A 17007-nucleotide genomic window follows, 5' to 3' on the forward strand; every position below is an offset into this window, starting at 1 on the left:
GTTTATCACCAAAATACGGAGTGTTAGAAGCCATAAACTATATAAAAAAATAAGAGAAAAATAAATAAAAAAAAATAAAAACACGATGAACTCAAAAAGAAACAAATTAATCTGGCACCAGTCCCCGGCAACGGCGCCAAAAATTGACAGGGGTCGAACCTGTACAACAATAAATACCTACTCGAGAAAAATACAGATTTTGTATATAGCGGTGAGTAGGGTCGAATCCACAGGGACTGTGGATAATTCGTTTCTTCTAGAGTCCAAAGTATGGGGGGTTTTGGATTAAATGCTAACTAAATAAATTAATTGCAGAGAATAACTGATTAAGAGAAATAATTAAGGGAAAACTCTAGGCAAGGGTACACTTCAGAAATGGTTCATGCACTGATCATTGATGCAGAAATAATTCCAACATTTAGTAATAGATTAGTTATAGTTGGCATGCACGCGATAAACAACCAACCCTTCCTTAATTTCTCGATAGTTAAGGTACGACCGTTAACTATTTCTCTAATCCAAAAACAACCCTAGATACGACCGTAGGATTTAATTTCTAGATTGCATTAATAATTAGAAAGGTCCAATCCTAACCAACAAACACGCTACGAGGGTTTGTTTAAACTAGATCGTATGCTCCCCTGACATAAACCTAATTACGCCAGTTGCTACTGAGGTAGAGATAACGAACAATTACGGATTCAATTACCCCTATTTAGCAAAAATAGCCTATATGAATAATTAATTATTGTGCACTAATCAATCACACACAAGGCCATAGCAATTAAAATTAGGGAACATATAAATACCAATAAATGAAGAAAATAATTAAAACAGATTCGATCTCACAGTAATTGTCGAACCAAATCGTCAGTTGTCCCCTTGACTAGAAAAACTTAGCCATGCCTCATAAGAAAATCTTCCCGTTGAAGAATATTATCGAATACCTGGCGTGTGTCAGAGGCCAGTCAAAAGAAAGAAAACTAGAACTAAACTAAAAAACTAAAACTAAAGCCGTCTGTCTGTACGTTTTTCTTTTCTACTTAAAAGCCAAAAGAAAGAACCTAATCTTCTCTCCAGTGGTCCCCACCCAATTGGTAGTCAAAGCTGCCCAAAGAGAAACCTGCCGATTTGCTCAAGTCTCTGTACGTTGCTTTTCTTTCTTTAGCCAAATGACTAGTGCTCCTTGTTCTGTGGGCCCCCACCGAATTGAGAAAATTAGTTGTTGTTCCTTTCTTGTGGGCTGCGTTGAAGTAATATGCTCTAGAAAGCCCCTCCTTTTGGTAGTTTTCTGCTTCCCTCCTGAAATTGATTCCAAATACCAAATATAAGTAAATATCAGCAATTAACACAATATTTGTCAGGGATAGAAGGAGAAATTAATAATAAAATTACTAACAAATTATACCCTATCAATTCCCCCCACACCTGAATCATGCTTGCCCTCAAGCATGGGGACAACTCAACTAAAAAATGGCTAGCTTTCACATTATCGTCGCCAGCTGTGCTTATACCAAAATCAAGATTTAGTGGCTAAGTGTCAAGTCATATCTCTCCCGGTTAGCTCCTATGTTCATAGACCCGTCCAATTCATGGCTAACTCACCTAAGAAATCCAAATATTAACTAGCAACAGTCGGCAATTAAGTCAACTGGCAACCCAAAATTTCAACATTACAAACCAAGGATCGGCATGCCAACATGATCATAAACTCATATATTTTCCACATCTGATTTTTTTTCCTTTCACTTCTTTTTTTTTTCTTTGGATTTTTTTTTTACACGAATAATGCTTAGTCCCAAGCTATTCAAGTCTTTTGACGTGAACTCTGACATTTTTAGATGAAAGAGCCCAGTTACTCAACTTTTCACAGCTCCAGGACCACTTACTCATAGATATCGCCACTTTTTGACGCGAGAGCCGACACGTGTGGTGAAGACTCCCGGTTACTGGGTAGCGACACTAGCGGAGTATAGCCATACGTTATTCACCATAACACACCAAAATGACTAGTGCTCCTTGTTCTGTGGGCCCCCACCGAATTGAGAAAATTAGTTGTTGTTCCTTTCTTGTGGGCTGCGTTGAAGTAATATGCTCTAGAAAGCCCCTCCTTTTGGTAGTTTTCTGCTTCCCTCCTGAAATTGATTCCAAATATCAAATATAAGTAAATATCAGCAATTAACACAATATTTGTCAGGGATAGAAGGGAAAATTAATAATAAAATTACTAACAAATTATACCCTATCAATAGTACTAGTAAACAGAATTTCTTAAATAAATAAAGGCCACCAACATCACATGCCATTGACCAAAGCTAGTAACATGGCCTCATCTTAATGTAGTACTAGCAAATGGAATTTCTTAAATCACATGCCATTGAGCAAACAAGTTTGATGGCCTCATCTTAATGTAGCCTTAAAACTTTCTCTCCTTTAATATTACCCCTTGTTTGGTACATGGAAATGCACAGAATAGAAAGGGTTTCGACCAGAATATGTATCCACCAGGATGGTAGGAAGAAAGTTACTGTTCCAAGGTTTGATATACAAGTCAGAGTGGAATCTTTATTCAGTTTCTAATTTTTGGTATAATCAAATTTAGATGTTAGAATGAAATATACTAAATACAAATTCGACTTAATATTAGGTTAAAGGGCATCCTATATCTTTTTTTTGTTTTATTTGTTCTATAATAGTATTTGTCTATTTATGTGAAATTTGATATCTTTATTTAAAAATAAATTACGATTGATATCAAAATTCTTCAATTGTAGTGAAGATTCATTCTAATATATAGATTTTTACGTTAAAATTTTATTTACTACCAATATAATTAGTGGCGTAAAATATAAATTACATGAAGTTAGACAATTATAATTTAGTTATTTTCAATTTTGATAGGAGATTTAAAAAAATTCTTGAACAATTGTTCAAAAGTCAAAGAATAAAGTATCTTAAAACATTTGTTTCCTAGTATAAAAGAAAAATTAATTATTATAAAAATTACATTCAAATATTAATTGAGCTATAAATAGCTTAAGATATGGCGATGCATTAGACTTGTGACGATAAATTTGACATCCTACTATTTAGGCATTCTAGGATGAAGGTGAAGAGAGCGTTCCTTAGATTTTTTTAACGAATGGAATTCTAGAAAAAGTTAGAATGAGCATTCTAAGAAAAATTAGCTTTCCCACTTAAATGAATTATACCAAGCACCGGAATGAAATGGACAAATTGGAAAGGCCTTTCTTTCTAGGTGTTTTTGTGAGGTGCATTTATGAAGAAGAAGCTAATGAGCTTCTAAATCCTATGTCGGATCACAAATACATGACAATTTAATGTGTAAACTAGTGAAGAAGAATCTTAGCAGTGTCCATAATTTTATTAAGTTTTCTTCTCTGCTAATCCAACAAGTTATCTTCAGTCTACTAAATTTAATTAATTCCATTTCTCAATTTGTTTCATAATTACATAAGCAATCAAGAAGTTGGTTGATGAAACGAAGAAGTCCTCATCCATTCTAAATCTCTTTGTGTCCCTTCTTGATTGCTTAAGTAGTCAAGAAGAGTTGGCTTAATTGTTTAAGTAATCGAGAAGATTCTTTGCAGTGTGAATAACAAATAAACATTGAGGAAAAAAAGAAAAGAAAAATGCAAAGTAGGAAGATGCATTTTCGAGGAAGTAGCCACCAGGCATATTCTAATACCACCAGCCAGATTGAATAAATGAACTAGGTAGATAAAGCAGAATAAATTGATTAATCAGGGTGAGATTTCAGATCTGTGTCTCCTGTTGCCAGCCCCTCAATCAGTTTAGTTAAAGTCAGCTCTTTTGAGTCTGTACACTGTTGCATTAATTGCAATTATACTAATCTGAATCTCACACATCAACCCACAGGAATCGTTAACTCATCTCTCTCCTGTTCTGGGCTTCTATTCTATTTCTACCATTTGTTGTTGAAACATTCCTTCCATCTCTGATATCAGAAAACCTTTCGATCCTAGTTCCAATTCCAAGCAAGAAACAATAATGGCTGACGCTGCTATCAGTGCTACTGTTAAGGTCGTCCTGGAGACGGTCATTTCCACAGCTGCGGACCGTATTGGTATGGTTCTCGGGGTCAAAGCAGAGTTGGAGAGACTGAGCAAAACTACTGCAACGATCCAAGGTTTCCTGGCTGATGCTGACGGGAAAATACATAGTTCAGGGGTGCGAGATTGGCTCAAGCAGCTAGAGGATGAGGTTTTCAAAGCTGATAACGTGCTGGACGAGCTCCATTATGACAATCTTCGCCGGGAGGTGAAGTACCGAAATCAACTCACCAAGAAGAAGGTATGCTTATTCTTCTCCTTCTTTAATGCAATTGGTTTTAGTTCCAGCTTGGCTTCAAAGATCCGAGACGTCAACACCAACCTAAAAAGGATCAACCAGCAAGCCAATGACTTGGGATTGGTAATCAAGTACCAAATTGAAGCTGCACTCCATGCTGATGCCACTACAAGCAGACAGACCGACTCTATTGTTGTTCCAAACGTTGTAGGAAGAGCCGGCGACGAGTCAAAAATAGTGGAGATGCTATTGACCCCATCTGAAAGAGTTGTCTCAGTTATTCCCATAACAGGCATGGGAGGCCTGGGCAAAACGACTCTTGCTAAATCAGTCTACAACAATACAAAAATTGATGAGAATTTTGGCATAAAGAGTTGGGTTTGTGTGGCTAGAAAAATAGATATAGTGGAGCTGTTCAAACTCATTTTAGAATCGTTGACAAGAACAAAGGTTGAAGTGGATGGTAGGGATGCCATAGTTCAAGGAATTAGAGCAAAACTTGGGGAAAAAAGATTTCTCCTTGTTCTTGATGATGTGTGGAATTGTGAAGAGAGATTGTGGGATGACTTCTTCACCACGTTGTTGGGACTCAGTACAACTAAAGGAAGCTGGTGTATTCTCACTACTCGTCTAGAACCAGTGGCTAATGCTGTGCCTAGACATTTGCAAATGAATGATGGTCCTTATTCCCTAGGAAAGTTATCAGACGATGCGTGCTGGTCTATGCTGAAGGAAAAGGTAATTGCTGGAGAAGAAGTACCAAAAGAATTGGAAGCAATAAAGAAGCAAATTTTAAGGAGATGCGATGTCCTACCATTGGCGGCAAGTTTGATTGGTGGCTTGTTGCTTAACAACAGAAAAGAGAAGTGGCACTGCATTGTGCAGGAGAGTCTCTTGAATGAAGATCAAAGCGAGATCGATCAAATACTTACGGTGAGCTTTGATCATTTATCACCTCCATCAGTTAAGAAATGTTTTGCATATTGCTCGTTTTTTCCCCAGGACACTGAATTGGGAGAAGATTAACTAATTCAGCACTGGATTGCAGAAGGTTTTGTTCAACCAGATCGGCAAAACCAAAGATTGATGGAGGAAATAGCGGGTGATTATTTGAGGATTTTGTTACAAAATTCCTTATTGGAAAAAGTAGAAGAGTCGTGGAGAACATATTATAAAATGCATGATCTCGTGCATGATTTTGCAAAATCAGTTCTCAATCCTAAAAGCAGCAGCCAGGATCGCTACCTTGCATTACACTCATATGAAGAAATGGCAGAAAATGTCAGATGGAATAAAGCGGCATCAATCCGCTCGTTATTTCTCCATTTAGGGGGTGGCATATCTGCTGACACGGACATGTTATCAGGATTCAAGCACTTGCATGTTCTCAAATTGTCTGGATATGATGTCATGTTTCTGCCGAGCTCTATTGGCAAATTACTACGTCTGCGGTTGCTCGACATTTCATCTTCTGGTATCACAAGTTTGCCGGAATCTCTTTGCAAGCTATATAATTTGCAGGCACTAACGATTGATGGTTATGCACTTGAAGGAGGTTTTCCAAAACGGATGAGCGATTTGATTAGCTTGCGACATCTAAACTACTGGCATGATGATGCAAAATTTAAAATGCCGGTGCAGATGGGACGATTGACTTGTCTTCAAACTCTAGAGTTCTTTAATGTAAGTCAAGAGAAGGGTTGTGGCATCGAAGAGCTTGGGACCTTGAAATATCTTAGAGGATCATTGGAGATAAGAAATCTTGGACTAGTAGAGGGCAAAGAAGCAGCTAAACAAGCAAAATTGTTTGAAAAGCCAAATCTGTCTAGCTTAAGGTTGGACTTTGAACGGAAAAGTGATAACTGTGATGAGGATGTGTTGGAAGGTCTCCAACCTCACCCAAATTTGCAAAAGTTGGAAATTCGATATTGCATGGGTAATAAAATTCCCCAATGGCTTATCAATTTGCCAAAATTGGTGGAGTTGCGGATAGAAGATTGCCAGAGATGCAGTGAACTCCCGTCATTAGGACAACTGCCATCCCTCAAACGCCTCTATTTGAGAAGCTTGGACAACATCCGATCTATTGGAGATGAATTCTATGGTATTAATACTAATGAGGAGGAGGAGGAGGGCAGATCACGAGCATCAGGGAGCAGCACTAGAACACGAAATTCTTTCCGGCCCTTGAAGAACTCTATGTACGAGATATGAGGAATTTGGTAGATTGGAAGGATGCAGACCAAGTGAGGTCAACAACAGGTGAAGTAGAAACAGATGTCTTTCCCATGCTGAGGAATTTTCACATTCAACATTGCCCACAACTGACCAATCTTGCATGCTCGTGTAAAATTCTAGTCGTGGAGTATTACGGCAATCTAACAAGTATAAAAATGGGTTACGACACTGCTTCTGTTGAGGAGTTGAGTATCCTTTCTTGCGACAATCTTAGGGAGCTGCCAAGAGATGTGTTTGGATCAAGTTTGCAGCTATTGCGCATCTCAGATTGCCCGAGATTAATTAGTCTAGGAGTAAATGGACAGAAATGCCCCCTTACATGTCTTGAGCGATTGAGCATTGATTATTGCTACGGGTTGACCACTATATCTGACAAAATGTTCGAGTCATGCCCATCTCTGCGGTTCCTGTCGGTTGGGTATTGCCGCAATCTGGTGTCATTTTCACTTAATTTGCAGGAGACGCCTTCTCTCGAGGAATTCAGCTTATTCGAATGTCCCAAATTGATCCCTCATAGGTTCAAAGGATTTGCTTTTGCCACCAGCTTAAGAAAATTGAGCATCGGTCCCTTCTCCTCAGATGACTCCTCAATGGATGGTTTTGATTGGTCTGGCTTGGTAAATGCATCAACACTCCGTGAGCTTCAATTACGAGGCTTGCCTCACTCGGACTCCCTGCCACACCAGCTTCAATACTTGACTACCCTCCCTTCACTAAGTCTCTTCAACTTTCGAGGAATAGAGGTGCTACCACATTGGATTGGAAACCTTGTGTCCCTTGAAACCCTAAAGCTATGGTTTTGCGAAAAGCTTCAGTCTTTACCACCCGAGGCTGCCATGAGACGACTCACAAAGTTAACTCGTGTCGAAGTTTGTGGGTGTCCTCTATTAAGACAACGATACACTCCCCAAAGAGGCATCTACTTGGAGGAGTAGATTTCAAGTTATTTTGTAAGATTTTCCTATCTAAAGTTCACACTCATAGATATGCATACAAATTTTTTGTATCTGCATCTCATTGACATATATTTGCTCTTCAGTCTCTTATACTCTTTTTTCTCCGTCTCTTCTATGAAATTTCACTAGTCGTGTAAAGTTAATCCCTGTAATTCTGTTCTTTTTGGGCAGACCTTGGTTTCTCTTCAAAGATTAGTTTTAACAGATCCTGGTTTTGAACAAATTAGAAGAGACCAAAATTCTAGATTTCCTCTGCCTCTCTGAATCACTGAAAGATTTTGAACATCTTAAAAACTCCTTGCACTTCAAATTGTTACATTCTATTTGGCCAAGGATGAAATTATTAGCAATGGTGCATGCACAATTAGCCTCTTTGTTTGAATGTGTTGGAAAATGTTTCATTTGATGCGTAATGCTACATGTACATGGACCCATTCTTCATTTTTCTGTCACCTGATATTGCCAGTTTGAATGGACAACATTAAAGCTAATCAAGAAACATTTGCGAAGAAAATTCAAGATACAATTTGCTGTTCAAGATACAATAATTTTGGACAGTTGTTTGTCATGTTTCACAAGTTTCAGAAGTTTATTCGTCACAATTACCATGCAGGTAAGCAGTGAGAGCGAACAAGAAGAAATCGATGACAATGAGCAAGCAGGCAGAGACTGTGAACAAAAAAGCATTGATAGTGCTCAAACATCAGCTTCATGGTGTTTCCCATCGTTGCTGAAGAAGAAGAAGAGCTTAGGAGGTTTGTTGTGCAGAAAAGTGATAATGCAGCATTTCTTTCCCCAAGAACTCTTTTCTTATGCAGAAAAGTGATAATGCGGCATTTCTTTCTCCAAGAACTCTTTTCTTACCTCCATCCAATTTACTAAGAGTACAAGGAATTGGTGCAAGTTTGCATTCTAGTATGCTTGAGTCATGTAATTGGCCTACGAACAGGGCATTTTCCTGTACTGTTATGTGTTTGTGAACTTTTACCCTATGCCTACAGCTTATCTTTTGCTCTTTAAGATTTTTATATTTACTTGGTGCTAAACATGTCTATTGATTGTGAAAGAATGTGGTCTTTTCCGATTTTCTTGCACTAGTTACTAGACCATAACTTTTCTTTGCTTTCATTGTTCATTATAATTGAAGGCATACTGAAATGTACCATTGTGATGCTTTCCAGAGTCTTAGGAGACATAGCTTATGTTATTGGACAAAGGACACCATCGTTTACACACCAATTGTCACACGATATTGCATAATAGGAGAAACTTCTTGAATTCTGGTAGGCTTTAATTGGTTTAAGTAGGATGATGTTTCTTTTATGTTTGTACTGACCCCTTCTGTTTAGTTTACATAGATCTAATTGGGCTGCTGCTTCTGATATGATCCCAAAAGTACATACCTTTAGTTTTTTAAGCTGCAGTATCGGTTTTTCTCAATGCACTGCCATCACTAGTTTGTTATATTGTTGGTTTCTGGTTGGCAGATGAGTTTTTATTGAGTTGAAGTTTCATTTCTTAGCATTTATTAATTCTAATTTGAATTTGCTTTTCATTTAGGCCATGTCCTCGCTTAAAGGTAGGGAGAATACATTAGAGAAGATTTGAGGAGGCTATTGATTACGTAAATGAGCAGCATCCTTCAGATGATTCCTCTGTTCCAGCTGTAAGACTGTTTGTTGCTCACTGCCTGCCAGGCTACAAAGACCAGGAAAACATGGGATTTCTTGATAATGGAAGTATTTCCCAGTTCAGGAAAAAAGAAAAATGATAAAGATATTAAGTGAAGGGCAAACTATTTTTAGTACGAGGTTGGCATGAAAAAAGTAGAGATCGAAATACCTCTCCTTTTAACCAAGATGAGTTGGCCATTAGGTGAAACATAAGATGCAGGCCTGACCAGAGGTGAGAAGTTTTAACATTGAAAAAAAAAAATGGTCTACTTTTATTTACAAATATGACTAAAGAAAGAGAAAATTTTTGGTTCCATCCCTCACGTTTAGGGAGAGTTTTTTTTTGGGTCCCTCATTTTTGAAAGGTATAATTACAAAAACACCCCTGAGGTTTGTGACACATCACATGGTATCCCTAAATATTGAAAAATACCACCTACATCCCTTATTTTCAACTTCTTCCAACTTTGTCAACCTATTCCGACAAATATGATTTAAAAACTCATTTTGGAAGAGATAAGACATTTTCATTCCAAAATTACCCTTTCTTGTGGAGCTTTAGCTTTCATGACAAACCAAATTAACTTCTTAATAATCACAACATGTTAATGAAATTGAAAGATTTTTTATAGTTTTCGATATCATCTATCTAAACAAAAAAGGAGAAAAAATTAGAAACTCTAAATGATTTAGAAGACTCATATGAGTCATCCAAAAATTGTTACAGTTAAAAAAAAAAGACTTTTTGCACCTCAAATAAATTTCTAAATATATGGTTAGTAATTTTATCTTTTTCTTGTTTTCAAGCCATCAATTTGGACAAAAAGTTCAAACATTCAAAATATTCTAAACAATTTGTAGAATCCTTAAATTCATCCAAAACACTTTGCAACAAACAAAATAACTTTTCTTTGAAAATGCCTTAACTGAGTTTGTAAACTTAATTTTAGACATTGTGTCCATTTTTTATTTTCAAATCATTAACCTATACACAAAATTTCAAAAATTCCAAAGATTCTTAAAATTTATAAAACTCCTCCAATTAACGAAAACCCTTACAATAAATGAAATATTTTTTCAGCTTGAACAACCTCAAACATAATCTTTTGTACCTTAAAAACATTTGCTAGTATATTTTATCTCACCAAAATTACACCTGCACACTATTTTTTTTTTATTTTCAAGCTTTTAGTACTATAGTTTCACTTTTGAAAAACTAGTTGGACAACACAAGGGCAATTTTGGCATGAAAACATCTTCGTTCTCAAAAATGAGTTTAATAATATATTTTGAAATGGACTGATAAAGTAGTTGAAAATAAAGGAGATAGGTGATATTTGTCAAAGTAAAGTGTTCCATGTAACATTGTCATTACCTTATGAGAGGTTTCCGAAAGTACCCCTTTTAAAATGAAGCAAATTAGTTTCTCACCTTCTAAAAATAAAGCAAACTATTCCCAAAATGACAACCTGATATATATATATATATATATATATATATATATATATATATATATATATATGTATATTATAGGAACAAAATTAGAACGTCACTTTAGTTTTTGTGGAATCTAGGTACATGTCATGTGCGCATGACATTAGGTTGACGAAAAAAGGAAAACAATTTAAAAATTATAACATATAAAAAAATCGTTCTCTCTAATTTTTTTTTTTTTTGAGAAAATGATATTCGGCCAACATAAAAAGGACAGTGTATATGTGTGTAGAACTTGTATTTACAATATTGAAATTACAGTTAACTTGAGAGTTTTGGTTTTTTTTTATTTTCTTTTGGAATTGGTTTTTTAATATTATACCTATCGGATTTAGGGATGGCAGCGGGGCGGGGTTGGGGCGGCGGACCCCTCCCCCGCCCCCCGCCCCGTTGCCTATTAGTTCCCCCCGTCCCCCGCTTCCCGCTCCTCCCGCCCCGCCTTGCCCCGCTTCCACCCACGGGGTTAATAAAATTTTATTATTATTAAATTTTAATAAATAATCAAGTACTAAAATATCAACACATCACCAAATTATTATTCATTGTAATTTTACAATTGAAACTCATAAAAACAATCAAACATAAGTTATTTGAATACAATCCAATATGATGAAATAAATATAACTAAAATAGTCAAGTTTTCACTTTTAGTACAAATACAATCACTAATTCATTATTGTGTTTGTGCTTTTTTTTGAGAAAAAAGTGTTATTCTATTAAGTGTTATTAGAAATTTAGTATAAATGTATTAGGAAAATTTAGTATAACTAATTAATAAATTCTATTAGTAGACATGTATAATTATTCATATAATTGATAATATCAATTATATTACATAAACTAATATACATTATATAATACATCTAACTAATAATATCATTATCATAAGTTTATAACTAATTAACTTACATATTATATATAATTATATAAATATTTATATATATATATATATTTTTTTTTTGCGGGTGGCGGGGCGGGGGATGGGGCGGGGGTATACTCCCCCGCCCCCCGCCCCGTTTCTAGGCGGGGGGAAAAAATTCCCCCCCCGCCCCCACCCCACCCCCCGCCCCGAGAGCCCCCCGCGGGCACCCGCCTCCATTGCCATCCCTAATCGGATTGTAGTTAACTACAGGTTTGTACACATATTCACTGTTACTTCAATCTGACGGCACGCCGTATCGGTTACAGCAGTAGCAGCAAGAGCAAGGCGCACGCTATCGGCTGCACCGGCCAAAATTTCAAACATTCATTTTTTTTGGCTTCCAAATATGAAAAAGACGTGGAAGGAACAGCAATTTATGCAGCGCATTTCTTTGGTTCAAGGATAGAAAAGGAACAGAACGGCGTTATTGTCAACCATCTCTTCATAATCGGAGCATTATACTAAGGTGTTGTTTCTTAGTTTATGTTACAAAAAATCAAACACAGCAATTCATGCAGCGCATTTCTTTGGTGCTAAGGATAGAAAAGGAATAGAAGGGGTTATTGTCAACCACCTCTTCATAATCAGGGCATTATAGTCAAGCAACAAACACACAACCCGTTGCCTGCCCAACTGGTCAAGTATCAGGCCATTGATTAAGATTTTAACAATCTCCAAATTGACGCAACTACCCACCTACTCATGGTGCCCATGAGGGGCCTAAGCACTATTCACACCCCTGATTCCCCCTTTTTGTTTGCCTTTTATTGATATATATACTAATCATTATCATTACTATATAAAAAATACCATGAGTCTTGGTATTTTGGAGTGTAAATTTAAGTATTCTTGTAATCTTCGTTTTTGTTATTTCAATTATGTCCTTGTTAATTGATGATTGAAATTTCATTATACTCTTTTTAATTTATTATGATAATTAAAATTCATTATACCATATCTATTGATTTTAAAAAATAATAGTTGATGATAAGACAAAATGTTAAGCATTAGAGATTAAGCAGAATTTGGTTTTAGTTTTCTATTTGTCCAAAATACCATTCTCACTAATAATCATTTAACATAGGAATAATTGTAGTAGTCAGGGAAAAAAGTCTAACCTTAATTAAGTTTGAATTATGAAGCCAATAAATAAAATATAACACTTCAATCCAATGTATCTCTTTACATTCTATTTCAGTTTTTTTATTTTATTATAAATTCTTGATTAATCACAGCCTAATTAAACTTTCAAATCGTCAAAAATATTTCTATTGATATCAAAATAAGGTGTTCTTAGGATAATAGAATCTTTGTCATTTATGCTTTACATTAGATTCTGTCTCAAAAATAAAAAAAAAAAGAAAACAAAAGAAAAAAAAATAGAAGAACTCAATTATCTCTTTCAATGAAATTTCAATTCTCAAAAAATGAACAATTAGATGAAAAAAATTTATATGTGGTAAATCATTGCACTCCATTGTTAACAAAAATAACACACAAAATAATATAAAGAGTTCAAATTAAAAAAATATACATTTTTTTTTTGTTTTTCAAACAACAGTGCATGTAACTTCATATTGAGAAATTTCATTAAGATACTAACAAATTCAATTTAATAGCACGAAAAATAATAATGATGGAGTATGCAACCAATATTTATGCAAACAATTATTTTTATTTTATTTTTTTACCCTCCTACCCCTCCCTAACAATTAGCAAACATAACTTTTGGTTTGCATGCAAATTTAGGCCACCCAACTCTAAAAGAAAACAAAAAGTTGTACGTGTATCTAATTAAAAATCAAACAATGTTAGTGACATTATCACAATTTGTTTGTCATGCAAAAAAAAAAAAGAAGTAATTAGAAGTATCAATATTATACATACCATTCATAATATTGATATTTTTGTCAAATCATTTCATATTTGATCAAATCTTTATTTTTTAAAATGTTAATTTTTCATCTTCTAATTAATTGTCCTTAAAACTATTATTTTAAATTGAAAGAGATTATAGGTATCCTCATTTATTAAAAATTCTTTAGAGATTTTATACGAATTTATAGATATAACATTTTGCGAACTTTTTTTTTTTGCTTTTAAAATGATGGTTTTAAGGATAATTAATCAAAGAAGATAAAAAATTAAATAAAAAAGGAAAAAATGCAGATATTAAATTTTTTAAAATAATTTTCACAAATAAATTTAATGTAATGTACTAATACTAATATTTATATATGTAAGAATAATTATATAGAAAATGTAAACAAAATTACTATCATACTTACATATATACAGTGCAGCAATAAAAGAATAGATAATTTTCCAGCCATGGTAGTGTAAAGTTACTTGGATTTGGAAAAGAAAATCGTAAATAAATGCATTTATTTCTATTTATTATATTTGAATTCAAAATTGATTGGCATGGAAATGAAATAAAAAATTATTATTGTAGTTTTTATCAAATTCATGCTATTGTAATAGAGTGTCTCGTCTAAGGAACATATTACCGTATTTGAATTACCTTAATTACCTAGCGTTTGCTCAATACAAATGTGTTTGTCAAAAACATATTCCCAAAAAATTCTCCCTCTCCTCTGACCACCTGTCTCATCGCCTCCCTATAGTCCCTCCTTTCCCTACTCCTAACCACATTTTCTCCCTTACCCCCTCCCACTTTCCACCCTTTTTTTCACTTTTTGTCCTAATCTACTGTGGCCTCCACCAATGTTTTAAAAATCGGACTGTTAATTGAACCGGTGAAGTGAAAGGGTCGATGTTCAACCGGTCGGACCGGTTCAACCTCGGTTCAATGAATTTTTTAAAAAATTATTTATATAAATATATATATGTACAAAATAAGACATGTAATGGATTAATTTAATACTTTATATGATGAAAGGTTTACTATTTTTTAATAACTTGGATTTTTTAAAAATAAATTTTTAAATTATAAGTTAAAACAAATAAATTTCACCTCGATTTCAATTATGTCTAAATCCAATCCAAAAATATCACAATATTTTGAAATTATACAAAATTCACGTCTATGAGAATTTAGATATTGTGAACTTAAATTTTAATTTACATTTTAGAGATTGTAATTTAAAAAAGGAAGTTTGGAGTTCGAAGGAAGTCAAGAAAATCGAAAATAGAAATGTAAACTTGATAAGAAACAAAAAATGAGATAAAAGTGAGTGGTTGTAGCATTAAATAATTTGGGTTAAAAAATAATTCTTTTTTAACTTTTTTCAATTTAATGGACAAAAACCAAATTAAAAGATGGAAGAAAACATCAATAAATTAAAAATAAAGAGGTTTGATTAAAAAGGGAGTGACAAAAAAAGAGGATAGAGAGAGAGAGAGAGTTGAAAATTAAAAAGAAAGAGCCATGAGCGGATGAGATTTTGTAAGAAAAATGGAAAAAAGAAATATAAGTGTTTGCTTTATATAAATAAGTTATCAAAAAAAACTAATAAGATGCGATGGTGCAACGGTTAATACATTGGTCTTCTATTCGAATCTTGATAGCCGCATTTTGCAAAAAAAAAAAAAAAAAGGAAGGTTGAAAACCGGTTCAATAGCGGTTCAATCGCGGTTTTTACGGTTCGACCGGTTCTTGACCGGCTTTCTGACAAAGTCAACTATGGCATTGAACCGGACCGGTGCCATGGCCTGGTCGAACAAAAAAAAAAAGGAAGGTTGAAAACCGGTTCAATAGCGGTTCAATCGCGGTTTTTACGGTTCGACCGATTCTTGACCGGTTTTCTGACAAAGTCAACTATGGCATTGAACTGGACCCGGTGCCATGGCCGGTTCGCGGTTCGACCAGCCGGTCCGGTTCGGTTTTCAAAACATTGGCCTCCACGCCCTCTTCCTCGAACACAAAGCGGAGGTGAAATGAGGTACTGTTTTGGTGTTCTTTTTTTTTTTCTGGATATTTTGGAGTATCTTTAGCAAGTTACTGTAGATTTTTTTTTTTTACAAATTATTTATCTTCCTAAAATACTCAAAAAACACGGATGCTAAAACAAAAACCTAGCTTTTTAAAAACATTTTTTGTTTAAAAGCCGGAAAAGATTTTGGCTTTACCACTAGTTTAAAACTTCGGATTAATAATTAAGATTAAACAATAATGTTTTAAGTTTATCTCCAGAAGGACTAACAGACGAGTTGAATTGCCATTTTCCTCTTTCGCATGTTTGCCATCATACTTTATTGTCCCTCCGGATTGGAACGTACTCAGTCAGTAAAGAGATGAAGGCCACAACAACAACATGATTAACAAAACTCGAAGTGAAAATGCCAACCAATCATTATCCTTTTTGGTTATTAGAGCATAATACTAGAAATATGTGTGTGAAATATTTCACTTATCATGGCGATGTACACTTTCAATGCAACGAATGTACAATTCAAACATGAGTTTATGTTGTAATGAATATGTAAATAAGAGTTACATTATAGAGCACAATTGTTAAGGCACTTTTTATCTATTCAATGAGATTAACACAAATGCACCATCGTTCAAGTTATTCTTTGTCTAACGCCATTAGTCAAGCACTTCAGCAACAGGCGAGAGATGTGTAATTATGTTGATGCCCCTTTCTTGATAAGATGGAAGCAAATGCATCATTCAAGTTATTCTTGGCCAAAATTCATTCATCATTTTTAAAAAAAAAAATAATAATAAGATAACGACAATGGCACGCCAATCCCCCATGAAAGTGAGCTCAACATCTTTAGTTGTGTAAAGTTTAAAAGGCTCACTTCTCGACAATTTTACAATTTATTCAGAATACTTCATATCTAAGATTCCATTTTCTCTTTCCAAAAATAAAGGTTCAAGTAATTTGACATCACAAGCCTGAGATACAAAGGTAATTCTAAGTGTTTTACATGTTTTTCAACTTAAGAATGCGTTACATTTTGTGGACGATGTTGAGCTCTTATTTTAAGAATGCGTAACTGATTAAATAGAATGAGACACGGAGGTCATCGTCCATAAATCAGGCTACTTTTTGAAGCCAGTTCCCAAAACGTGACGGTTTTCAAACAAACGTAATCACTGAATGCGTTTTTTCAGGAAAGGCATACGCTAAATGCAATGTTTAAAATTTTAAGAAAAAATATAGTTTTAGTCCCTACTGTTTAATCTACATGCAATTTTAGTTTTTAAAGTTTTGATAAAAGTAAATCTGGTCCTCAATATTTAGTATATGTATAGTTTTAGTCCCTATAGTTTTGGCAATAGCAAATCCGATCTCCAATATTATCAATTTGAAGCATTTTTAGGACAACTGGTGAATTTTTCTAAATATTGATCGAATCAGTCATGTTTGGTCACATATTTGTTGAAAAACTTCTTAAAATTTAATGAAATAACAAGTAA

General features: G+C 34.5%; 2 protein-coding genes across 2 annotated transcripts; both read left to right on the forward strand.

Moving 5' to 3' along the window:
* Nucleotides 1-3796: 3796 nt before the first annotated feature.
* Nucleotides 3797-9279, forward strand: LOC113688065 (putative disease resistance protein RGA1). The gene is made up of 3 exons (XM_072051751.1): nucleotides 3797-7520; nucleotides 8140-8281; nucleotides 9087-9279. The coding sequence occupies exon 1, from the start codon at nucleotides 4033-4035 to the stop codon at nucleotides 5356-5358; it is 1326 nt and encodes a 441-aa protein (XP_071907852.1). The 5' UTR covers nucleotides 3797-4032; the 3' UTR covers nucleotides 5359-7520; nucleotides 8140-8281; nucleotides 9087-9279.
* On the forward strand, nucleotides 5509-6546 carry LOC113688071 (putative disease resistance protein RGA3). Its single transcript, XM_027205713.1, has one exon. It carries the CDS (start codon nucleotides 5509-5511, stop codon nucleotides 6544-6546), a length of 1038 nt encoding a protein of 345 aa, XP_027061514.1.
* Nucleotides 9280-17007: the final 7728 nt, after the last annotated feature.

This window comes from Coffea arabica, chromosome 1e (genome assembly GCF_036785885.1).
Source record: "Coffea arabica cultivar ET-39 chromosome 1e, Coffea Arabica ET-39 HiFi, whole genome shotgun sequence".
Classification (NCBI taxonomy): Eukaryota; Viridiplantae; Streptophyta; class Magnoliopsida; order Gentianales; family Rubiaceae; genus Coffea; species Coffea arabica.